Raw genomic sequence first — 27,549 nt, forward strand, 5'->3', positions numbered from 1 at the left:
GGACAGGAAGAGCCTCGTGGCAAGGAAGCAGGAAACACGCTAGTTGCTAAAGTGTCAAGCTGAAGAAGTGAACAAAAGAATCAGCTGTTATTTGAGTATGTTAAATTAAATCGAATCGAATCCCTGGTTAACTTAGTTGCCAGGCAGGAGCTACCAGGGGAACAAGACCATCTCCTTCGTGGTGTTGCCACCTCAACTCCTCAAGCCTGCCTGCTGTGAGTAAAGAAAACCAAAACGAATCAGAAAGTGTTCACTGTCTGTGTGATGTCCTGGAAAATCCTCAGCCTCTTCCCGATCTTCTCCTTCATCGCGGGGCTCGTGTTGCAGCTTGCCTGCTGCTTGCCATTGCCGTTCCCTTCGGTGGCTGTTGGTTCCTCGTCGAGGACCGGGGCAAGAACCGCCGCGACCGGAGCTGTGGTCGGGCAGCTCCGGCCATCTTGCCTCGGCCGAGAGCGAATTCCTCCTGCCGCTGTTCTCGTCGGTGCCCTGCTTTTTCTCCACTGCTCCTGCTGGTGAAGGATCGGTAACATTTTAAAAGAGAAGTGAATTACAATATTTAGAATCTATTTGACTCTAAAAACTATATAAATTAAACACATATTAGTTTTTATTTAAATGTGTTTTAGATTTATCTAGTGAGTCTACTCTATTGATAAAAAAAATTACAACTTATCTACGAAGGTAAATTATAAAAAAGTAAATACGGAAACGTAAATAAGGTAAAGAGAGTAAATTTAGCATAAAAGATTTTTATCATGTAGTGTTGATGACATAAATGTCACTCATACTTTATGTTAGAACTTCATAAATGATATGTTCCCGATCGGTAATCAGTCACGGCTCTTGAGTCAGCAAGTCATAATGACAATACCTCTACTCAGATGAGCCACCAAACCACTACGGTAAGTTCTCACCACTAGTCTCTCTTCTAGTTTCTTATCGCCGTGATCATTTTGGAGCTACCACCAAGGCAAGAGTCTTCACGTCCCCGTACACGCTTATCGTCACCGCTCCACATCAAGTCGGAGGGTTAACAAATTTATCGGTGAGTCACCAAGACTCTAAGATACTGACGTATCACTTGGTACAAGGTTGAATCACTCCTTAATCCACTCTCTAGGCAGCAATCACCTAGCAACACATTCTCTAGACCTATAAGCACTAATCAATCTCTAATAATATGCTTAATCACTTTGGATTATCACTTTAAACATTTTGGTGGTTTGGATGTCTTCTCAGATGTACATGAACTTTTCAGGACTCTAGCAGTATACCACACCTTCAAATAACTAAGTAGAGGGGTATTTATAGTCTTAAACCCGCGCACTAACCGTTAACCGAACGACTAAGAAAAGTTGTTAACACTGGATGATCCGGTGAGAACAATAGTACTAACATTGGATCATCCAGTGAGTACACTCTCATAAACTAACCGTTGGAACCTCACTCAAGCCTTTGTGAACATCAGACACTCTAGTATATACTTTATCTCCATCACCGGTCTATCCGGTGAATATATATTTAGCATTCGAGTCAACTGTATTATCTCTGTGTAAATTGCTCCAGTGTAAGCATCCGGTGCACATCACTTCATAATCGGACTATTTGATGTCTTGAACTCTGTTCTGCCTCTTTGCTCATTATCTAGTGTAGCTTGCTTCATCACCGGACCTTCGACATGTTGATCTTCGATCTTCTATGAATGTAACCTTCTCTAATAGAAATACTCCGGTGTGTATCTTTATTTGAAAAAAATTATGTTATGGAGAATACTATCATCCGGCTCTTAAAAAAAATTTAGGCAAAAATATAACATGTACAATAAGAGAAAAAAAAAACAGGATTCTGTTACGCGTTAGAAGGGCAAAACAGAAGCATATATTTATAATTTTTGGATTTAAAAAATATAAAGAATGTCGTGTATTCACGTGTCTCCTTATCTTGTCCCTCCTCGTGGCGCTCGCGCCTAGAAGTAAACCATTTCCTGCGCTGAATCGCCCCGCGCAGCCACGTTTCGCGCCGAAAGTCTTGACGGTGTGGAGTGGACAGTGCGGATGTGTGTCACCACTCACCAGGCGATGTTTCTTCTCTCGCGTGGCAGCGCGGTCGGCCGTGGCTAGGCCTCACGGGGTGTTCGACAAAATGCCGGAGAGCTGGGGGACGAAGCGCTTGCAGATTTGGCAAGGTGTTCACTGTCCTCTGTTATCGATATGGGGCTATGGTGCTGTGTCAGGAGAACGCATCATCAGATGGGCATTGGTGCCGGCCGGAAGGGATTGATCACGTGTTTTGTGCAAAATTAGAATGGGGACGATTGGTAAAAGGGCACCCACACGAAGGCATTAGGTTCACAACATTGTAAATGGTCCAAATTCACATCCCAGTGATGCTTACGATTGGTAAAAGGGCACCCACACTTCCATTAAAGATGTAGTTCTTATGCTGCTTTCCTGTATATTTGCTAACTTGTCAGGTCGGATGAAGTGGGTTTGTCTTTGCAAGTCTGCATTATTTACGCCGTTTTACATGTCCTACTTGATCGAATATGCCAGTGTTATAATCTGTTGTCCTAGTGTATAATGGATCCCCGTGATAATCTACTGTAGCTATATAGAAGATAAGAGTATCCCTGTTCTATACAAAACGTTTTATGATACAATAGTAGTTCTAGAGTCATATATGTGTGAACCAAACTTCTGAGCAAGTTGCATGCATTGTGGTTATCTTGCAGTTGTATGTCGACATAACTCATCTGCTATAGATGACAACTCTAATAGTATGATGCTAAATAACCTAGATAGCTTATCCTAAAAGCCTTTTCGAAAAAGCTTGTGGCTAAAAGTTCATCTGCAGGTAAGTATAGCGTGCTTTTTCTTATTTGACTCTGTAGGGTTGCATTTACTGATAATACCATTGTACCTTCACTGAACATTGTAACAAGCTGTAAGAACAAGTAACAATGTTTTATGTATTCTATTTTACCAATCTCCTTATATATTTTTTTTAGAAAATTTGCTTATTTACTTTCCCCAGGACCGCTATATGATATGTAAGCTCTTGAGACTCGGTATTAACAGCACATCTGATTCCCAGACTCACTGCTGCTGTCCCTCAGAGAAATTTTAGAGACATGCCTTAAACGGAAATTCCTGACACCAGAAAGATATTTCAAGTTTATTAAAGCCGCTTCAGATGTAATGCTTCCATTATTGAGATCATATGAGCATTGGTGCCGGTCCAAAGGGATTGATCATTCGTTCGCGTGCAAAATTAGAACAAGGATGATTGGTAAAAAGGCACCAACACGGAAGCGTTCGGTTCACAGAATTGTAAGTGGTCCAAATTCAAATCTCAGTGATGCTTACATCTCTCGTTCAATTAGACATGTAGTTCTTATGCTGCTTTCATGTATATTGTGGCCTTATGGGTGCAGATTCTGTGCATGTATGGATAATTAACAAAGATTTTCAGTAAAAGTCTGCAACAAAAGTTCATCTGCAGGTAAGTATAGCGTGTTTTTTCTTATTTGACTCTGTAGGGTTGCATTTACTGATAATACTACACTATGATAATACCACTGTACCTTCACTGAACATTGTACCAAGCTATAAGAACAAGTAACAAAGTTTCATGTATTCTATTTTACCAATCTCCTTATTTTTTTTAGAAAACTTGCTTATTTACTTTCCCCAGGACCGCTATCCGATATATAAGCTCTTGAGACTCGATATTAACAGGACATCTAATTCCCAGACTCACTACCGCTGTCCCTCAGAGAAGTTTTAGAGAGATGCATTAAACGGAAATTCCTGACACCAGAAAGATATTTCAAGTTTATTAAAGGCACTTCATATGTAATGCTTCCATTATTGAGATCATATGAGCATTGGTGCCGGTCCAAAGGGATTGATCATTCATTCACGTGCAAAATTGGAACATGGACGATTGGCAAAAAGGCACCAACACGAAAGCGTTCAGTTCATAGCATGTAAGTGGTCCAAATTCAAATCTCAGTGATGCTTACATCTCTCATTCAATTAGAGATGGAGTTCTGTAGGATCGAATATGGTAAAAGACCCAATCAGAGGGGGGGGGGGGGGTGAATGATTGCGGAAGCTAAATTCAAAATTTAAATTATCCTAAACAAATATTCGATTTATTCACGAAATTCAGTTCGGGACAGACTGGTATCTTATCACTAAACGTGATGTACAGAAAGATCCAACCGTTGGATTGTCCTCAAATTTTTACTGTAGAAATTAGATAATCATACGAAACTATTTCCACAAGAATCAGGTCAATCGGACTTCTGGATCTAGAGATATTAACGAAACAAGATCGCTGTCACAGATGGTGACGCAAATTGATTAAGCCCTAATTTCGCGATTAAGCAAAAACCGTAAGGAATTAACCAACTAAACTTTGCAGATCACTAACTTGATGTCCTAGCACAGTTTTAAATGAATCAAACCAAGACTAAACTTGAAAACAAGAAATTAATCTAGAAATAACACCAAGCACACAAACGCAAAGATCAAGAATTGCACGAGATTGCCAACACATTGATTTGCAAACCTTGACCTTTATTGCGTAGATGTGCTTACAAGATGCTTCTCCAAAGCATCTAAAATTTCCTCACGAAACCCTAATTTTTCTCTGTTATAATCTCTCTCTCAAAATTGTCTAGCGGCTGTTCTGTTCTGCTCAGTCCCGCACGCTACGGAACACGACTCTTTTTATAAGCCAGCCGACCGACTCCGGATCGAACTCAACTGGGCCAACACAGCAAACGCCTGCGAGCGTGTTGGACTACATCAGCCAGCCCAATCCCTTCTTGTCCACGTGGTCTCCTCAGCACTACGCGCTAACCAACTGGCCTGCTACCACTGCAGCTGGGCTGCCCTGCCTCAGGTCGCAGCGCCTGGCCTCCAGCTCACCTGGCCGCAGTCTCCACTAGCGCGCCCGCACCTCCTTGTAGCAGCCTCCTCAGCCTGCCACGCTCGACAACGTGCCTGTGACCGCTCCACGTGAGCCTCTCTAGTAGCCCACATGCAAGCATCAACTGCCCACACATCATTGAGCCTCAGGATGCATGCCGTTCCCTGCACACACACAAATAACCACACGCGTACATGCACATGCACACAAAACAATTTTCTTTTTCTTTCACTAAAATTTATATTTCAATGTTCCAATATTTTTAAGCACAAAACCAATGTTCCAATATTTTAATCACACATGATCTCACAATCTCCCCCTTGATGAAAACATTGGCAACACCACATAAATAATGAACATTGGCATTCACATTCACAAGAAAATTGTTGTTGAATCAAAAAAAAATCTCCTGCTAGAAAAGAAGAAAATAAAAACACAAATAATGTATGCGTGTGAATACCCAATGTGTGTACAAAATTCTCCCCCTTTGACAATGGAGTCATCAAGATCATAAAAGAGAAAAAAAAACTTTTTGTTGTTTTCTATGTTTATCAATTTTTATGTAATGAGCATCATAGATAATTCACATATGAGCAAGTTCGCACCCAAGCCATGCTAGAAAATATGTGCACCCTCACATCCATACATATATAATGTAATTTAAGCACAACTAGAAATCAAGTACAATTAACAATTTATTGCATGACATGGTCTCCCTTACTTGACTACCTCAATACATGAAATCATTGAATTTTTTCACTTAATTGGTGCTGGAAAAACTGATGTATTGATTTATTGCAACGAGATAAAAATTGCAAGGAATTATATGCATCATCAGCCTTATTCTATCCGACCAAGCCAAACCTATGTCAACAATTAGACAATCAGAAGCTTAAGGACAAGGTCACAGTCATACACAACTTCTTCCAAGTTCATATCAAAGTACAATGATAAGCCGTCTCAAAAGAAGAAGTGCGATAATGCATATTTCCTTGATCTTGTATCTATCATTTATCACTTTTGCACTTAACATTGATATTCAGTTAGCACTTATTTTAAAATAAGATCAAAGCAATCAAGTAAGTTCAACCATGACAAGATTTAATTCAAGTTGTCATTCCATTTAGACAGTTATGACATAAATGACATCATACATGCAAGATATGAAGTTGCATTTACCTTGTAGCATAAATATGGCTTCAAATGTCATATATGTATCACATACAATGCTCATTACTTTTTCACATTTTTCTACAAAAGAAAAATATTTTACAAGAACACAAACTCCCCTTCAAACCAATCCAGTTGGATGAATAACCCCAAGTTCTCCCCGAAGAAAAGCAAAACGAGAAGAATCCAAAGGTTTTGTAAAAATGTCTGCCAACTGATGTTCAGTATCTATATGATGAAGCACAATATTTCCTTTATCCACATGATCTCTAAGAAAATGAAATCTTATATCAATATGCTTAGTTCTAGAATGTTGCACTGGGTTCTTAGCAATACATATAGCACTAGTATTATCACAGAAAAGTGGAACACTATCCAAATTTACCCCATAATCTTTAAGTGTAGCTATTATCCAAAGAATTTATGAACAACAACTAGCAGCAGCTACATATTCAGATTCAGCAGTAGATTGTGCAACAAAAGATTGTTTTCTAGATGACCATGTAATAAGTGAATTACCCAAAAAGTGACATGAGCCAGATGTACTTTTTCTATCAATTCTACAACCTCCAAAATCAGCATCAGAAAAAGCTCTTAAGCTAATACATGAGGAAGCAAGAAGCCATATGCCAAAATTTTGAGTACCATGTAAATACCTGAGAATTCTTTTGACAGCTTGTCGATGTGAAGCACGTGGGGAAGCTTGAAAATGAGCACATAAACACACAGCAAAATGTATATCTGGCCTCGAAGCAGCAAGATATAAAAGTGAACCAATCATACTCCTATACTCCTTTTGATCAACAGGCTCACCATCTTCATCAAGATCAAGTGTCGAAGTAGCTCCCATAGGTGTCATAATAGGCTTGCAGTTTTCCATCCCAAAACGACGTAGAAGATCCTTTGTATACTTACTTTGATGCACAAAAGTACCATCATTTATTTGTTTGATTTGCAATCCCAAAAAGTAAGTCAACTCGCCCATCATACTCATCTCAAATTCTTTACTCATTGTAGCTGAAAACTCAGTCACCAAAGCATGAGAAGCACACCCAAAAATGATATCATCAACATAAATCTGAACGAATAATTGATCATTGCCTTGCTTAAGTACAAAGAGAGTTTTATCAACTTTTCCCATGGAAAACCCCTTTTCAATTAAAAAGTTTTTCAACCTATCATACCATGCTCTAGGGGCTTGTTTCAAACCATATAAAGCTTTTGACAATTTGTAAACATGATTAGGAAACTGTGGATTTTCAAAACCGGGCGGTTGCTTAACATAAACCTCCTCATTTATGTAACCGTTTAGAAATGCACTTTTTACATCCATTTGATATAATTTAAAACCTTTAGATGCAGCAAAGGCTAACAAAATTCTAATAGCTTCCAATCTAGCAACAGGAGCAAAAGTTTCATCAAAATCTAAACCTTCTATTTGTGTAAAACCTTGAGCAACCAACCTAGCTTTGTTTCTGACAACAACACCATCCTCACTTTGTTTGTTTTTAAAAACCCATTTAGTGCCAATTAAAGAATGACCAGGAGGAGGTGGAACAAGCTTCCAAACCTTATTACGTTCAAAATTCTCTAATTCCTCATGCATGGCATTGACCCAAGATTCATCAGTTAATGCATGAGATACATCTTTGGGTTCAAAAGAAGCAACAAAAGCTGAATGAGCATGAGAATCAAAATCATTAAACCTGGATCGTGTGACTCGCTCATGAAGATTTCCAATCATTTGTTTAGGTGGATGTCTCCTCTGAATGTGTAATGGAGCAGTAACCTCAGGAGCACTTTCTTGTTCATTTTCAGCAAGTGTAGATGATGCAGTAGGTTGAGGATGACCAGCTGTAGCCGAAGTAGTTGAAGGTGTCAAAGACGCTACAGGTGGTTGTGTAACAGGAGCCAAAACCTCATCATCATCATCGTCGTCATCATCATCTACAAAGATGCTCTCCCCCTGAACATGTGCACTTGTACCTGCATCACATAGACTAGTGCAAGGACTAGTCTCATCAAAAGTAACTTCACAGGTTTCTATTATTTTGTTAGTCTCCAAAATAAGCACACGATAGCCACGTGAATGAGCAGGGTATCCAAGAAAAATACCATCAGTTGATCTCGCTTCAAATTTATCTAAGTTTCCAGATTTTAATACAAAGCATTTGCACCCAAAAACTCTAAAATGAGATATACTAGGCCTATGTCCAAACCGAAGCTCATATGGAGTTTTACAAAGTTTAGATCTCAAAAACACACGGTTTGAAATATAACATGCCGTAGATATAGCTTCAGCCCAAAACTTCCTAGGAGTATGATATTCATCAAGCATTGTCCTAGCCATCTCAACCAAAGTTCTATTTTTTTTCTCAACTACACCGTTTTGTTGTGGAACATATGGTGATGAAAATTGATGTTCAATTCCTTTTTCAGAACAAAAGTGATCAAAAAATGAATTTTTAAATTCAGTTCCATTATCACTTCTAATAGCTCTAAGAGATCCTGGGTGATCAAGAGATAATCTAAGAACAAGACTTCTAAAATGACTAAAAGCCTCATCTTTAGATGCCATAAAGTAAACCCAAGAATATCTAGAGAGATCATCAACAATCACAAGCACATACCATTTACCTCCAAAATATTGAACACGAGAAGGTCCAATCGTGTCAAGGTGTAATAGTTGTCCCGGTGCATTTGTCATCACCATGGTAAGAGGTGGATGTGAACCTGCATGCATCTTACCATGTCTACAAGAAGAACATACCAACTCGCAATCACCCTTAAGCTTAGGCAACCCACGTATAAGATCTAAACCACTAACACGAGTGAGATGATCAAAACCAATATGACCAAGTCTACGATGCCAAAAATATAAAACTTTAGAAACATTTGCAACTAGACACCTATGCTTAGAAAAAGGTGATGCATCAAAAAGCTTTAAAAACTCTTCCAAAGCTTGTAATCCTAAACACAAGATCACCTGAAGCATCTAACACTTTGCATTCATCTTTCTTAAAGCATACCTCAAGATCTTCATCAATCATTTGTGAGACAGAAAGCAAGTTATATTTCAAGTTCTCAACAAGAGCCACATCCTTGAACATAAACTTGTCATTTACCTTCACTATACCTTTTGCCACAATAATAGAAGTAGAAGCATCTCCAAATGTAACAATTCCAGCACGAGATGCACGTGTGAGGGAGGAGAACCAATTTTTATTACCGGACATGTGACGTGAGCATCCGGAATCCACTAACCATATGTTCTCGTTCCTCGCTCTAGAAGCCTACATAGAAACAAAAGATGTCGAGGTCTCAGTACTGGGGTTAGAAATAAAACATTTAGGAATCCAGTACTGAAACACACGACGAGCAACAGTAGGCACAACACGAGTATTCTTAAAAGCAAAATCAGATTTAGCATATCTCGTGTTTCTAGCAACAAAAGGTGTTTGCTTCACACTAGGCACATAATGAGAAGTCAAAAAATTATGAGGAATAACACGTGCCTTTTTCAAATTAGACAAAGCTTTAACCCTTTCTTTCCTTTGTTGCTTAGCTAGTCTAAAGCAAAAATCTACTAGATGTCCATCTCTACCACAATGAGTGCAAGTGTACTTAACATGATGTTTAGATCTAGAAGTAGAAGCTATATTTGCATTCATAACAGTAGAAGATAAAGTTTCAGCAGACTTAAAAACAACCTTCTTAGGCTCATCAACAGTTTCAAATTTTCCACTACCAAGAGCCTTAACAACAGTGGGAGCATGTGTTTTATTATGAGTATAAGGATCAAAACCTAAACCTTTCTTATGTGTGCTAACCTTTGATTGATCTAAAATCATATTCAAGTTTTTCTTTCCTTTAGTGAAACGCACTAAAGCCCCATTCAAGTAGTCTACCTTTTGAGAAAGAACTAAACAATTATCACTAGTAGCATCTACTTTTCCCTTTTGTTTGCGACAATTAGAGCAAGAAAGAACCTCATGTGTGAGCAAAGCATTTGTCAATTGAGAAACTCTAACATTAGCATCATGTAACTTCAATTCAAGAATTGAGCATTTATCACAAGAAGTTGAATCATGCAAATCAACAGTGGAGCAACTAGCATCTTTAATAAGTTTCTCATTTTTATCATGTGTAACTTTAACTTGCTCTAACAGGGAAACATGCTCTTTTCTAAGAGAAGTAAGCTCATCATAAATCAATTCACATGATTTGCAAGTATCATCATCAGGAATCAATAATCTAAGTCTAGCAATTTCAGCATTCAAAGATTCAACAACAATATCATGTTTTTTGATTTTCTTATCACGTTTCTCAAGCAATGTACCAAGTTTAGCAACAGCTTTAGCTAAATCATCATAAGTAGGTTCTACCTCATTGTAGTCGCTGTCAAAATCATCCTCGGTGGAGCTTTCTTTGTTGCTTGCCATGAGACATAACCCCGTCAAGTCACGCACCGTCTTGCCCTTGGGAGTTGCATCATCCTCGCTGCTCTCTGAGTCCACATCGCTCATGTTGATTTGCTCAAGTGCCGAAAGTACACGATGCACAACCTTTCGGTTCACAAAGCTCTTCTTCTTTTTATTGTCCTTGAGTGTGCGTTTCTTACTTTCTTTTTCATTCTCTTCTTCATTCTCCTTCTTTGATGATTTACCTGAGAGCTTAGGACAATTATAACAAAAATAATTAGTTTCACCACATTCATAGCATCTTTGAGGACCTCCACTTCCTCTCCTTCTCATTCTCACATTCTGCAGAGCTTTAGAAAAATGAGTAGAGAGTAGTGCCAAATTATCTTCTGGAATTTGCTCTAGCTATTCATCAGTCAGTGAAGACAAAGAAGACAAAGTATAGCTAAATGAAGAAGTATCGTTATTAGACATGCTAGGTTGTGAGACTAAAGCAATTGATTTACCTCCATGCTTCCTAGCAAGAACATCTAATTCATGAGTTTTCAATTTAGAATAAAGCACATCTAAAGTAAGAGTACTCATGACAGTAGATTCTCTAATAGATGTTACTTTCATCTCCCAAATAGACATGTCTAAAGCTCCAAGTAATTGACGTGCATTTTCAGCATTAGTAAAATTAACATCAACAGCATGTAAATTGCTAAGGATTTTATTAAACCTAGCAAAAAATTCATCAATAGATTCACCAGATTTCATCTCAAATTTCATGTAATCTTTCTTATATAAATCCTGCCGTACTTCCTTAATAGTAGATGAACCTTCATGATAATCACAAAGAGCTTTCCATACCTAGTACGCTGATTTGAGATGAACAACCTTATCAAAGTCACTTCGTCCAAGACCTTGGATGATCAAGTTTCTCACCTTGCTATTTAGCTCAACATCTGCCAAGTTTAAATTTGTTACTTGTACCGGTACCTCAAAAGGAGTGCACACCTTCTCCCAAATAGCATAGCCTTGTGCTTGAATGTAGGCCTCCATCTTAGCTTTCCAATACTGAAAATCAACACCATCGAAAACACAAGGTTTCGTAGAATAACGTTCCATTGCTGCTAAATCTAATCACCAGTTAAGATTAATTAGATTAAAAAGCTAGCTCTGGTACCACTTGTAGGATCGAATATGGTAAAAGACCCAATCAGAGGGGGGGTGAATGATTGCGGAAGCTAAATTCAAAATTTAAATTATCCTAAACAAATATTCGATTTATTCACGAAATTCAGTTCGGGACAGACTGGTATCTTATCACTAAACGTGATGTACAGAAAGATCCAACCGTTGGATTGTCCTCAAATTTTTACTGTAGAAACTAGATAATCATACGAAACTATTTCCACAAGAATCAGGTCAATCGGACTTCTGGATCTAGAGATATTAACGAAACAAGATCGCTGTCACAGATGGTGACGCAAATTGATTAAGCCCTAATTTCGCGATTAAGCAAAAACCGTAAGGAATTAACCAACCAAACTTTGCAGATCACTAACTTGATGTCCTAGCACAGTTTTAAATGAATCAAACCAAGACTAAACTTGAAAACAAGAAATTAATCTAGAAATAACACCAAGCACACAATCGCAAAGATCAAGAATTGAACGAGATTGCCAACATATTGATTTGCAAACCTTGACCTTTATTGCGTAGATGTGCTTACAAGATGCTTCTCCAAAGCATCTAAAATTTCCTCACGAAACCCTAATTTTTCTCTGTTATAATCTCTCTCTCAAAATTGTCTAGCAGCTGTTCTGTTCTGCTCAGTCCCGCACGCTACGGAACACGACTCTTTTTATAAGCCAGCCGACCGACTCCGGATCGAACTCAACTGGGCCAACACAGCAAACGCCTGCGAGCGCGTTGGACTACATCAGCCAGCCCAATCCCTTCTTGTCCACGTGGTCTCCTCAGCACTACGCGCTAACCAACTGGCCTGCTACCACTGCAGCTGGGCTGCCCTGCCTCAGGTCGCAGCGCCTGGCCTCCAGCTCACCTGGCCGCAGTCTCCACTAGCGCGCCCGCACCTCCTTGTAGCAGCCTCCTCAGCCTGCCACGCTCGACAACGTGCCTGTGACCGCTCCACGTGAGCCTCTCTAGTAGCCCACATGCAAGCATCAACTGCCCACACATCATTGAGCCTCAGGATGCATGCCGTTCCCTGCACACACAAATAACCACACGCGTACATGCACATGCACACAAAACAATTTTCTTTTTCTTTCACTAAAATTTATATTTCAATGTTCCAATATTTTTAAGCACAAAACCAATGTTCCAATATTTTAATCACACATGATCTCACAAGTTCTTATGTTGCTTTCATGTATTATGGGCAGAGGTGACCAAATGGGCGGCCCGGCCCGATGCAGCACGGGCTCATTGAGGCACAACCCATTTAGACACAACCCGTTTAGGCCAGTTAGCTAAATGGGCCGTGCCGTGCCGACACACGTGCTGTGACTCCAGCCTAGTCATGGCCCATTTAAGACCGGGTCGTGCCCCGCGGCACGGTAGGCACGATGACTTTTTTTAGCCCGTTAGCCCATCAGCCCACAGAAAATTGGAAAAAATCATAAAAACTTGCTTTCACCCGAAATTGAACACATGACCTTCTGCTTGGGAATCAAACACACTACCATTGCACCACATATCCTATATTGTATTAGATCTAAATAAATTATATAAGATATTACAAAAATAGAAACAGTTAAATGGGTCGTGTCGTGCCGGCCTATCGTGCCGCGGCTCCGGCCCAGGCACGACCTAAGGCATCATGCAGTGTCTGGGCCGGGCTGAAATGGCCGTGCCTCGTGCCAGCCCATTTAGCCCGGCCCACTGGCCACCTTTACTTATGGGTGCAGATTCTGTGCATTTATGGATAATTAACAAAGATTTACAGCAAAAGTATGAAGAGTAGTGTTTTGGGTTCATAGTCATTGTTCATTTGCTCTCTTATGTGCCTCAAGTACTGCTTTGTAGACCTTACGCTTTCATGATAGATATGGGTTCAATTGTTCAAGTGACAACCTTTGACCTTCCATTAATAGGGTGGGATATTAGGGAAGCCCAAACAAGAATAAATAATTACACTTGCCTCTGGCTTGAATTTAGATCATAAATGTTCTAGGATCGGTTGTAGCTGAGCCTGAGAAGGTTGTTCAGGAATGACATTTGTTATTCTAAGCATGACTCTTTGCCTGTCCATCTTGTTGGTGTAGGAAAACTGTTTGATGACAACAATTTCGTTGGAGGATATTTTTAGGCGAATGTGGTAGATGTTATGCGGGAAAAAAACTTATTGCCCATCATGTTGGTTGGATCAATATAGGCACTCTAGTCAAGTTGGATAGTAAATCATTTGTGCTTCTGCGTTCCTGGGGGTTTCCTTTGGCTATACTTGGGGCATTCCATTGTTCAACTAATCATACGATGCAGATGCAGTTGAAGGAAATTCTGTGCATTTTGTTTTATTTGAACATGCATTTGTAAACTTATAAGAATCTTGCCTGGTGGTAGTTAAAAGAGGACCACTTACAGGCAAAATAATGGTATATGTGATTGGTATTAGCTTGCCGATGGACCAACCTGACCAAACATCTATATGTAGATAAATTTGTATACTGGGCTTTATTTCAGCTTTGGTGGGTTATGATAATCTATTAAGTTGATGTAGTTGTAAAACTTGACGTTCTTCAGCAAACCATATAATTTCACATTCCATTAGTCGGTATCAGGCGAGGGTGATATATTTACAGATTACATCTCTTGGTAAACTAAATACTCCATTAGTCAGTATGTCCCGACCGGAAGGAGGCATTTTTTTAGTTTTCATTTGAAGCTAATTCTGTAGGAGACAAATGGAATTAGGGTACATGGTGAAATTTTGATTATTTCTTTCTCTATAGAAATCCACTGTTTCAGACACAGTCAAAGGAGCACTTGAAGCTTTTTATGTCATCTTTATGATGGTTGCACTGGAAAAATGAACTCATGGGACACGGTAAGCATGATATTGTGTTGGATGCAAGCACTAGGTTACTTTAAACCTTGTGTTTTATCTGCTAGCTATGTAGACTTTGTACACGAAGTGCTTTGAATACGGCAAACTAGAAATAGTTAGTGATCAAGAGCAAGAAGCGTTCTGGCACCTAGGATGTTAAAAATATATAGTAACTGTTGAAGTATGAAAAGATTACCCACCTTTACTCAAACAAATTAAGCTTTTGATTGTTTTCGAAAACAGGTTATTGGAAGTCAAGTTTGTAAAACATTATCATTTCTTTCAGGAGTCCAAGTTCATGCAGTTTTTGGTCTATTTGTCTTCATTCTAGTGGCGAAGTATTATGTGTGTATTGACTTCTGTTTGACCTCTGATTTGGAAATTATGAACAGACATCTAGGACGCATGTTTTTTCCTTCATCTTTTTTGACCTATTTTAAGACAGTCAAAGTCTCTCTGGTTGTCAGGTAGTGTACTAATGTTGAAAGTTTTCTAGTCAATTAAGTGACCTAGAATCGACATGAAGACTGAAACAATGTCCGTTGAAGCCAGAACAACACAAATTTGATGATTCTGACTTCTGAGGCCAAACGTAGAACTAGCCAGTAAATTCTTAAATTCGAACTGTCAAACCTGTTTCTTGCATTTCGGTATCTTATATTTACATTACTCCAAAAGCAACAGTGGGATTTGGTAAGATTTGAATTCATGGTCAGCAAATGGAAACTGTTAATTCGGGTTGAAGTCCTGGAGACCAACACCACACCTAACCCAATAGTAGCCAATGGCTTGGAAGAATACGAGGACTGGTAGGTAGAGAGAAGATTATGGATTAAAAGGATTATGCCTGCTGGGAGTTTGGAGCTTTATACATGCCTATATAGAGGGAGTTGGGACAGAGGAGTTATGGATAAGTGCTGTTCGTGCTTATGCTATGTGGTGGGGACGACGAGTTTGCGCATGACCCCCTTGCAGAGACGACAACAAAAGAGCGACCTAATCTACATCTCTCCTTACCTTCTTTCCCTTCCCCCTAACCCAAAACAGCCCACCTTGCACAAGGAGGCTTGCACCACAAGTGTGTGGCAAGAAGTGGAAGGTAGAACTAATGCACATAACTGACACCGCCTCTCAACTACAAACCATTTCCCTACCCTCCTCTTGCCTGACTTCATGCTTTTCAGAACTAGTGCCTACCATTTAACAACTAAAAGGTCTGATGCTAATGCGTTTTGTTCAGTGATTGCAACCCTTTTGCTAGTGAAGTAGTAACGGTGGTGATCAGGGTACAACCGGAATGGTTTACTTTATAAAACTAAATGCACCAAAAAGGGAGATATTAGAAGTGTATTGAATCAGTGGGTAACAAACTTTTTTTGAAAGCCAGTGGGTAACAAACTGACAGGATTGTAAACTCGATTTATGGCTAACTAGCTTGTTGCTACTTAAACTGAACAATTGATACTAGCTATTGACAGCTAATTAGATATGGAATAAAGCAGTTTGGTGGCTAACACTCTGACTCGCGATTGCATGGTAGGCAAATTGGTAGGTTCACCCTTGCTTGCACTTTGTTGAAATGCTTAGTTTTCAAATACACCTCTTGTTATAGATATTTTATAGCCTTAGGCTGCTTGCCAAATGATACAAATTGCTCATCGATCTGTTGTGAAATGTTCCTTAGTTTTGCCTTAGTAAACCCATATCCATAGATCCTCAAATCAGCAAGAAATCTCAGGTATAAAATCAAGTCAGCCTACCCATCCACTAAAAAGAACAAAATTTAGAGTTATATCTATAGCTATGATCACTCAATGACAACAAAAAAGAAATAAGGGAGAGACACCAGAAACTTAAACAGTGCATATGGAGGACCATTATGGAGTGTGGAGTCCCAATCATTCTGGCCCCAACTGAAGCTAATGGTTTGGGATATTTCCTCTCCTTACACTCAACCAACCATGGTCCATAGTTGGGTAACCATCCCAAAAAGAATATATTAGGTAGACAAATATTATGCAAGCCCATCTGGATTTTGTCATGGATATGTAAGTTCCTCCTAACAAGTAACAATTAATGGTACACATCACCAAGTCATAATTTCATCTGCTTCCAGCCTTCCACACAATGTGATGCCCACAGCCTTTAGTGATGCAGAGTAGATTCTAATTTTGTAGAAAATTCTGTGTCCTGATAAATTCAATATTCATATTACTTTTCTTCTGTGACGAGCAATAGAAATACACAAATGTTAAAGAAGTGGAAGAGGTCCTGATCATTATTGATGTATTATTAAAGGATCACAGATAATGTTTAACTATTGCCATGTTGATTGGCCTATATAAATATGATATACGCATGATCTGCCTTATTATGGAAAGATGGATGATACAGATGCTGGAGTAATGCGTTTGGTGAATTTTTAATTTATGGTTGACCAAACAGATGAACTAATCTATATGAGATTATAAGCAAATGTTCCACAGGAAAGTAGGTGATCTTTCCGTGACGTTATCTATGATTCTGGAAACAAAATTATACTAGACATAATAAAATTAAAAAAAATGGTGGGTGGCCAATAACATTTATTTAGGCAGTGCCAGATGCCAATTCTGATTCATCCTATTTTATTCAAGAATAAACTAGGAATTGTTTTGGACTGTGTCCTGTTTCTTTAGTGCTCATATCAGCATATGGGTTTGTGGGTACACCAAAACAGTGGCCTTGTTAAAGAAAGAGGTGTCAAGATGAGTAGAGCTGGTGAGATCAGACCTTTTTTTATACATGATTTTTTTAGTACATGAGTGACTCGTATCCAACTGCTACTCTGCCGTAGTATACGGCAGAAATCATTTTCATGTTGACATAATCGTGCCCTAGGACAGAAACTGCCTGCATGGACTCCATCTGATCCGATCTGATAAAACTGCACTGAATCTGGTTCAGGTTATCTCACAAGAGTCGACATAATCTTACCCCTCTTGTTCTAAAGTTACCTCCTGTGCAGGGCGCCTGTGTTTCACGGGGTGGGAGCCATGCAAATCGGCATCAGCAACAGGGAAAGGGAGGTGAACCTAATCCATCTCCATAACCATTTTATCCCCTGGAAAGGATCCCATAACCAAATCAGAAACAGGTTTGCATCAGAGGTGGTGGAGGTGTGGTTAGTTAGCTGTTAAAACCGAGCGCGCCAAGGGGCAGGCATCCATCCATCCATCAGCACCGTCACCACAAGCCCACACCCACACACACCGTTGGCGCGCGCGTCGCGTAGCTCACTTTACACCTACCTTGAGGTTCCGTTCCACGGCCGTGGCGCTGTGCCCGGCGCGGGGTGGCTGCCGCCATGGCTTTTGCTTTGTAAAACTGGTGGTGAACCAGTGGCAGTGATGAAGTCATGACCAGGGGAAGAGGGAGGCCTGCCAGCCTAAACCTTTTTCCCACCAACTCAGCCCTCTAGAAGGCCTCCCCGATCCAGTCAAGTGCCTATAAAATCCAGCCCCTTCACCCACCCTTCGCTCGCAGCAGCAACAACCTCCACTGCTGCAACTCACCGAGAGGGAAGGGAAAGAAAGCGGCGGCAAAAGGGAGGAGGAACAGCGGAGGAAAAGGATCAAGAAATCATCGGCTGGTCGGCGTCGGTCGTCATGGGGAGGTCGCCGTGCTGCGAGAAGGCGCACACCAACAAGGGCGCCTGGACCAAGGAGGAGGACGACCGGCTCGTTGCGTACATCAAGGCGCACGGCGAGGGGTGCTGGCGCTCGCTGCCCAAGGCCGCCGGTCTCCTGCGATGCGGCAAGAGCTGCCGACTCCGGTGGATCAACTACCTCCGGCCCGACCTCAAGCGCGGCAACTTCATGGAGGAGGAGGACGAACTCATCATCAAGCTCCACAGTCTCCTCGGCAACAAGTACGTCACGTCTTCTTCACCAATACTTCATCACTCATCACCAACAACATTTGCATCATTATTACACGCATGCATATGGCTAAAAATCCTAGCTTTGACGCTATTTACTGAACGGTTTGTTGCTGTGTCTCTGTTCCACACAGATGGTCCCTGATTGCTGGGAGGCTGCCGGGAAGGACAGACAACGAGATCAAGAACTACTGGAACACGCACATCAGGAGGAAGCTGCTGAGCCGGGGGATCGATCCAGTAACCCACCGGCCGATCAACGAGCACGCATCCAACATAACCATATCGTTCGAGGCTGCGGCGGCGGCGGCGGCGGCGGCGCTGGAGGAGAAGGGCGCCGTGTTCCGGCTAGAGGAGGCGAAGGCGACGTCGATCAGCCGCGACCAGAACCTCGCCGACTGGGGCCAGGGGAAGCCGCTCAAGTGCCCCGACCTGAACCTGGACCTCTGCATCAGCCCCCCGTGCCAGGAGGAGCCCATGAAGCCGGTGAAGAGGGAGACCGACCTCTGCTTCAGCTGCAGCCTGGGGCTCCCCAAGAGCACCGAGTGCAAGTGCAGCAACTTCCTGGGGCTCAGGTCCGCCATGCTAGACTTCAGAAGCCTTGAGATGAAATGAGCATCTCCTTCCTCTCTTCGTTGTCACTTGGATATGTGGTTAGCCTGTAGGTGAAATTGTAGTGAGTGAAAGGGCGATAAGGAAAAAAAAAAAGGTGAGGATTTGTGCCTTGTGTCGCCAACATCGTCCCTGCTCGATCTCGATCTCGATCTCGATACTCCATTGTCTCTCTGTAATTACCATCAACAACTGATCATGGGCAATAATACTTGCTGCTTAACAATCCAATTCCCAGTAGGCAAGGTTCGTGTGGCCGTGTGGGTATTGTAAAAAATACTGGACCCGCATGTGACCATTGCCCAACCCTGCAGTTTTGGTAAAGCGCCTCGTGAGTTGGACCCTCCTTTTCTAATCTGACCTACTTTACATACAAAGACACAACACAAAAAAGATAGATCATAGGTGTACACTCATTATGCCTCTTTCTACCGGTCTGTAGTCTGTTCCTGTTCGACTTACCCACAAAGAGAAAAGAAAAAGGAAAAGTGAGCCTCATTCTTTCCTTGCTGCTTCTTATCCTCACCAAGTCACCAAAAGGGCGTTTACCACTGTTGGTAATGGACGAGTAACCAAGCGTAGAAGGAAGGCAATGAGATCATACAAAGGACACGGAAACGATCATCTATGGGGCTTGTTAGGTAAGAGGAGGCTGCAACGCCTTTTTGCAGCCCCCGGCGAGGCGACGGGGGGCGGCGTGGCCAGCGGAAAAAAAGCAGCGGCTTCTGGACGGATTCCGCGCAACTTGTCCGTGCGCGGCGCGGGTATACGCTCGGCCTCGGCGTCATGAATGCCATCGGTGGCAACGTTGGTAGCGGTGACTCGGTTGGGTTCGTTTTGGTTGCGGCGAACGAGGGACGGACCGGAGGAAGGGAAATCTACGTGGACATGCGGACCTAATGTTTATGAGGACGATTTATTTACGCGGGAGAGATAGATAAAAAAATTATAAAGTATATAAGAGAATAAACGAATAAATAAGTATTTTATTAGAAATGAATCGTGCGTTTAACAAGTAGTAGTATAAACGAATAAGAAATTATATTCGGTGGAGCCTTACCTGTTACCGTGGATTTAAACCCCGACGTTTGCATGCGGGGTACTATCCCTTCGTGGTGCATCTCTGTGTCCCTGATGAGTATCGCCCACCCTAAGTATCCATAGGCCTATGAAGCTAAAGGTGCGATCTAGTTCGTGAAAAAAAAAACGAATAAGAAGTTACTTCCGAGCGACCGTGCGTTTGCTGCTTTTTCGCGGAGATTGCGGTGGGCGACGCGGCTCCGCCGGTTGCTTCTGCTCGGTGTGTGTAGCGCACGTGAGAGCGTCTGATGGCAAAAGCGTCTGTGACGTCTAACAAGTAGTAGTATATAAGTGTATAACCATCGCAAGACGTGTTGTCGCTTCCAAAATCACACTACGTACGTCCACAGGAATAAACAGCCACGGAACTCTAGCCGCTGCCGGCCACAAAACACTGGGGCCACGCTGGCCGAAGTACCATATACTGCTAGTAATTTTGGTTCTAGTCTTCTGTGATATCTAACCTCACATCACGTATCGATTAACGATTGGATTGTTACAGAGAAGAAAGCAGAGCCGACACATGCTGAGGCCAATACACAATAGTGTTTGCTTCTTACTGTTGACTTTAAAAGATTATCGCCTGTTTTCATCTAACCTATGATGATCCCATACATGCACGGAAGTCTAAGATGTGATTGGTTATTTGTATTTAGAAACTTTACATGATAAATATATATAATTTTATAAAAAAATGTGTTTGTTAGTTCACATCTATTATTCTATTCTAATCTAACGAATGTAAATATAAATATTCAGCCTGACTCAATGGATGCAAGCTCCTGCATCCACTCATATATGTGGGCTCACTTATTAGTGCTATAAAATCATCTTCACGCAATTAGTCAATCACAATCTTAACTCTTACATCCATCCATATAGCCTCAGATCAACCAAACAGAAACTTGTTTTTGCTGAAATTGTACGCGTCGAATATTCTGACATTCACAAAGAAAAAGCTCTGACGTTCGAAATGAAAAATACTCCGGTGTTCACAAAAATTCTGCAGTGAAGTCCAGCGTTCACAAGAAAGAAAGTGAAATTCCAATAGCTAATTTGTAGAGAGTACATGCCGGATGTTCCAACACTTGTAATGTTAGACACGTCGGACCATCCGGTGAGTACAACAAAATGTGACTGTTAGGGCAACGGCTAGTCCGCGAGGTTGAGATTATAAATACCCCTCCACTTGATCATCTTAAGGTGTTAGAGTACAGAGAAGCTCACATACACTTAAGAAGACATCCAAGCTACCAAAGTGTTTAAAATGATAATCCAATGTAATTAGGCACAAGATTAGATAGTGATTAGCGCTAATAGGCATAGAGAGAGTTATTTCTAGGTGTTGCTGCATAGAGAGTGGATCAAGGAGTGATCCTAGAGTGTACCAAGTGGTACGCTTACACCTTGAAGTCTTGGTGACTCGTCGGCACATTAGGTCTTATTGGCTCAAGCTTGTTGACCCATCGACTTGGTGTGGAGCGGCAACAAGACTTATACGAGGACGCGAAGACTTTTGCCTTTGTGGCTCAAGCTCTGAAACGAAGATAGCGGCAAATGACTGTAAGGGAGGCTTATGGTTAAGTCTTGCCTTGGTGGTTTGGTGGCTCTACCCACTTAAGGTCTTAGTGACTCAAGGGTTGTGACCGGGTGCCATCCGAGAGCTATAGCCTAGATGGCTATTCCAACGTGAACTTAGGTGGCATTTTATGCCATCGACACCACAAGATAAAATCCCTTACACCGAGTTTGCTTTCTCTACCTTATTTATATTTTCATATTTTCATATTTACATATTTACAATTTACCTTTCTAGATAGGTTGTAATCTCTTTTGAACAATAGAGTAGGCATACTAGATAAATCTATAGTATATTTAGATAGAAATTGATATAGATTTATTTTAAGAAGTTTTTGGAGCTAATTAATTTTAAATATCCTAATTCACCGCCCCTCTTAGGACGTCATCGATCTCTATAATTGGTATCAGAGTCTCGTGCTCTTGATAGGTTGAACCGCCTAGACTTGTGACATTCAGGGTTGGGATGGATACCCATAACTCTCCACACTTTGACAGCACAAATATTCTCCAATAGAACTTCCTAATGACTTGTTATTTGTAAGTCAAAGGTTTAGATGTTTAGAGAGTCACTGAGGAGGGAATGAGGCCACGTCTCACAAACAAGGAGAGACAATGTGATGCATTGGCAAAGAGTACCCTTTTATTATCTTTAAATATTGATGCATTCAATTGTGTTTATTCTCTCACTAATACACATGATATTTGGACTGATCTCATTGAAATACATGAAGACACAAAGGATATGCGCAATGAAAAATATCATATGCTAGTCTCTAAGCTCAATAGTATCAAACAATTTGCTCATGAAAGTACTACTGACATGTACTTACATTTGAATATTTTGTCAATGAGATCAATGGGTTAAGTTTGACGCCAATTCGAGACGATCAAGTGGTAAGAAGAATACTTCAACCTCTTTTTTCAATGTACAAGTTAATAGTCTCCATCATCTACGACAACAACAACATCGCCAAGATGACTCCAAGCTAAGTACTCGGTAAGATAACACCTATGAGATGACTATGAACATGGGGTGAAAGTTTCTTTCTCGTCCGATACCAAGAATCTTGCTCTCACAAGCAAGCAAGCACCATACTCATAGATGAAGGTAAAGACGAGGAGACAAGAGCAAGAGTCAAGCTTAAGCAAAGATGATGGTTATGAAGATGAACATAGCAATGAAAAAGACGAGCAAAGCACTTCAAGTGATGAAGAGATTGATCCTAAGGTCGCCAAGCTCATCTCACAAGTAGAGAAGAACATCAAGAAGATTAATACCAAAATTGATCATCGAATCTCTATGAAAGATTAGGTCGACATAATTGATCATATCAAGAAGGAGAAGAATATCAAGAACAAGAGAGAGACAACGGAAAGAGGCAAAACATTTGCAAGCATAGAAAGATGTGTGAGTGAAGATGAAGATGCAAGCTAAGTGATGAGAGTTTCATCATACACTCCTCCAAAAGAAGCTCTTCCTCAAGGTTATCATCATGTAAGTCATCATTGCATAAATTATCACATAAGTGCCTTATGGCCAAATGTTTGAAAAGCGATGTAAGTGATGATGAGTTCAATGAGGATTCACCATCTCAAGAAAAACTTCTTGAATTGATCAATGGGCAACAATGGGTCTTAAAGAAATAATCTAAAGAACTTAAGAAAATCAATGCCCTTAATGATATTTATGTTACCTCTGTGTCTAATTATAAACAATTATTGAGCAAATTTGAATTACTAAACAAGGAGTATGAAGAGATTAAGGCAAAATTTAAGTGTATTGAATCTCAACCTAATGTCTCTTTGAAGCAATCTACCTCTCTCTTTAATTTCAATACTAAGGTAGACGTTTCTAACTCTTGTGATGATTTAATTGATTTATATAGTCCACTCATTTATAATGAGACATGTATTGAAAATATTATTATAGAGCCATCTAACAAACTCATTGCATAAGAAAATGATGAGCTCAAATAAGAAGTGAAAAGGCTCATGAAGGATTTGGCAAGATTAAAGTACAAAGAACATGTTCAACCACCTCAAGATAGCCGTGAAAATATGGTGAACAAGCTTACAGAGGTGTAAGACCCTAAAACCGGGATCTCCTATACCTCCAGTATCAATCCTTGGATCAAGTAGTTGATACACATAATATAACAATTGTAACATCACAGTCAAACTTCATATATAAGGTATTAAGGTTTCAGAGCACAAAGGGGTACAAACTGTACTATATTACAAACCTAACGGAACAGCCAACAAAAACACAGCGGAAAGCAATGACTCAAAGCCACAAGCAGTTAGGGTGCAAATATGACTTCTAACACTACTCCTCATCCTCGCCTTCATCTCTAGCGAAGTTGGCTTCAATTTTCTAATCTGAATGACAGCAAGAGTGAGTACGGAAGGTACTCAGCAAGTCATATGCTACTTCAAGGTGTTGATAGATACATAAAGGGTAATTCAAGGATAAGGCTTTACGATTTAGTTTTAGCGTAAAGCAGTTTTATACATGTATTCACTTGTATGTTCTACTCACTTTAAAATAGTTTTAACAATAAAACCAAGTAGCAAGTATATCTAGGAGGTTTTCGGTCCTGGAAGGGGCTACACCTTATTTCGCAGTCCTGTCATCATATCTAGTGTACCTCTAGTACTACACAGCTTCTGACGAAGTGAGCCAACAACCTCATCATACAGACATATAGTCCACACTCACTCATCAAGACGCACACACCTTGAGTCTAATCAAGACAGTTACTACTTTCACATGTCCATGGCTATGAACATGACTATTCGAATAGGTTTACACTTTGCAGAGGTTGTACACTATACCCACATGATATGCTCTGCCTCTATCTGTTGCGAGCGGAGGAGAAAATCATACCGAGACACTTCAAACACTTTTCCAGCCGGACTTTTCTACGTGATCCATCAAGTGCTTCAGGTCTTGTATAAATAGCAAACCCCTCTGAGATCAGCTGGGGTGGAAACTCCTTCACGACAACATGAAGACATTTGGCTTAGCGTTGCCTCCCAGGTCTCCTAGTATGATGCCCAACTCAGTCCTGTGAAATAAAGTCAAGTCCTGCCCATATAGGTACGCATGGTTGCACAGGGGTGGCTTAGCATGACAGCGCAATGACTTGGTCCTTAAGTGGCCAGGGTGGACATCTTCAACATTGGCAAGGACTATCACCTCAAGCCCTCAACGTATGAGATAGTCTCCAACTTTCAGAGTACTATCCCGCTTGCCCCTGTCAAAACAATTTTCACCTATTTTACACATGTCCTACCATTATCCCACATGACATCAAGGATTTCACAATCATCACGGAATTCACAAGGATTCATGGAATACGAGTTTAACATTGATAATAGTAAATCGATGTCTCCGAAGAGATATATTTTAAAAGCGACATCTCGAAAGAGGTGTACTCCATCCAAAGCATGTTAGATATCAAGGCGTATTTCATCCGATGTTAATATACATAATGAGATGAGACATTTAAGGCATGGCAAATGTTTGATAGGATTAACTACGATAAGCAGTTTGAAAAAAAACGCGATACATAGTACATACGATAATAAGTACAGTTTTAGTTGATCATGTAGATTATATGAAAACATAGGTTCAATATGATAGTCTACTTCAAGGCCTTGGTCGAAGTCAGGATCCTCCGGGCCTCTAATGCTTCCTGCGCAGTGCTCACAAAACTCTTTTGGCTCTACAAACGTGACTCTGATCAATAACGAACTATACAATAGAAGAATCAAATAACATTAAATGGAAAGTCAAATGAGCCCTAATGGATATCACATTGTGATAGATAGGCAAATCTCGAATTTAGATGAATTTTAGCAAAAGAATCACCGAAATCGGAGCAAGAATGGAGAAGTTATGATGCTCGGAAGATCTGCCAAAAAGATAAATTTGGAAGAAAAAAAAGATGTCACTATTTTGGTGGACTCGGTCCGGTGAAATTTGTGAACCAAAGGGGACTGTTAGGGCGGTGCATGGTGAATCGGATCCATGGGTTGGTGGGCTGCACTGCTTTGTGAACTCGGCTCATGGGCTGGTGGACCGGGGGCAGCTCGGGTGTGTAGTCCACCATGGATCATGGCTGGTGGACAGGGGAGTGGTGGGGCCCATGTGTTAGAGAGGGAGGCAGGGGATAAGGGAGGTGTCTGGCGTTTTCATGGGCGGCCCACAGAGATAGATGGAGAGGCAGAGGGAGCTCAGGGAGGGGCAACTAGAAGAGAGGGAGTCAGAGAGGGTTGAGGGGGCCCCGGAGAGAGACATAAGATAGCCGGAGAGAGCAGGAGTAGAGGGAGGCTCTGGTGGGACGGCGTGGCGGTGCGGTGGTTATGCGTGCTGCGAGGGAAGGGTGAGACGACGTCGTATGTAGTGACAGCATGGGGAAGGATCGGGTTGGCACGACGGCCTGGCTACGCTGTGGCGTGGTGGCTCGGCAGCAGCGCGAGGGAAGGCACATCAGAGCGAGACAGTGACGTGAGCCAGCAGTGGAATGGCATGGTGGCTCATGCACAGCAACGGCACATACAGCGGGAAGTCCAGGATGGCATCAATAGAAGTCAACAAGGCTACGCGGCTCGAGATTAGGAAGGAGGCGAATGGCGGTGGCTAGGGTGAAGGGGATTCTCGATGCCTCGATGTGCTTGTGTCGTGGGAAGTTGAACAAAGGAGGATTAGGGGAGCGATGCTCACCGAGGAAGGTCAATGACAGCGCTAAGGTCGGGGTGGCTTGGTGCCGTGGCGGGCTCTCGGGACGACGTGTGCAAGCGGTGCAGCGCGCACATTTGTGCACAATGGCGAAAGGACACGGCGCAACTGAAGGACACTTGCTACTACGCGAGCGATGATGACACGTGCAGGAGGACCAGTTGTGGTGCGGAGGAGCGCATGACGGCTCGAGCCAGTGGGGTGGATGAATAGCACGTAGGCGGGGTCGGCTAGCTCGGCCAACCGAGCAGCGGTGATGTGACACGTGTGGTGATGACGCACAGGCAAGATGACAGGACGAGCCGATGGGCTAAGCGGCCAACTACGTGGGCGATGGCTCCGTGTTTATTAATATTTGTGTGTGAGGATGACCTTCTGCATGGAGAATGGAGAGCAAAGGACATGGAGTTCTATGTGTATGTATGTATGGATGATTTCTTGCAGGTGAAGGAAAAGAGGAGGTGGAAGGCAAGTTGGCTTTTGCAGCTCTGAGAATGCGGCAGCGTGATCCATTTTGGCTGCTCGGTGAGAAAGATCAGGGAGAGGAAGGCCGGTGTTGTGGGTGTGATCTTTTGTAGGTGAAGATCAAAGAGTGAGAGAGATGAGAGATTTGTAATAGCTCAAATTGAATAATTTGAATTTGAAATTGGACTTTGAATAATTCAATAAATGTATATGAATTAGAACTTGGATGTATGATGATTCAAATGAATAATTTGAATTAGATTGGATTGGGATAAATCAATTTAGATTTGAATTAGAATTCATTTTGGAACAAGGATTTGAATATGAGATTTGAAATTCGGATCAAAAGAAACTAAGAAATAGATTTGAATTGAGAGACCCTCAAAATCAAATATCCACTCGAAGAACCATAAAAATAATTAAACCAAAATGCACATGATCAATTTATTGCATAGATTAATTTAGAAATTAATTTGATGCTCTCTGGAATACTTAGCCAAAATAATATATTTGAATACACACTTACAAGCAAGTCACTGGTTTAATTAATTACAAAATTTTA

The 27,549-nt window shown here is 41.2% G+C and overlaps 1 protein-coding gene and 1 pseudogene across 1 annotated transcript; one reads left to right on the plus strand and one right to left on the minus strand.

The window, feature by feature from the left end:
• Positions 1-239: 239 nt before the first annotated feature.
• LOC133897043 (uncharacterized) lies at positions 240-17,934 on the minus strand (annotated as a pseudogene).
• Positions 17,717-19,241, plus strand: LOC133897689 (MYB31 transcription factor31-like). Its single transcript, XM_062338486.1, has 2 exons — positions 17,717-18,496; positions 18,640-19,241. The coding sequence occupies exons 1-2, from the start codon at positions 18,234-18,236 to the stop codon at positions 19,118-19,120; spliced, it is 744 nt and encodes a 247-aa protein (XP_062194470.1). The 5' UTR covers positions 17,717-18,233; the 3' UTR covers positions 19,121-19,241.
• Positions 19,242-27,549: the final 8,308 nt, after the last annotated feature.

The sequence above is a fragment of the Phragmites australis genome, chromosome 17 (assembly GCF_958298935.1).
Source record: "Phragmites australis chromosome 17, lpPhrAust1.1, whole genome shotgun sequence".
Classification (NCBI taxonomy): Eukaryota; Viridiplantae; Streptophyta; class Magnoliopsida; order Poales; family Poaceae; genus Phragmites; species Phragmites australis.

Excerpts from the sequence above, each read along its gene's own strand:
- LOC133897689 (XM_062338486.1), top strand. The coding sequence starts at position 18,234 with ATGGGGAGGTCGCCGTGCTGCGAGAAGGCGCACACCAACAAGGGCGCC. Across the intron at positions 18,497-18,639 it reads CACAGTCTCCTCGGCAACAA|ATGGTCCCTGATTGCTGGGA; the intron begins GTACGTCACGTC and ends TGTTCCACACAG.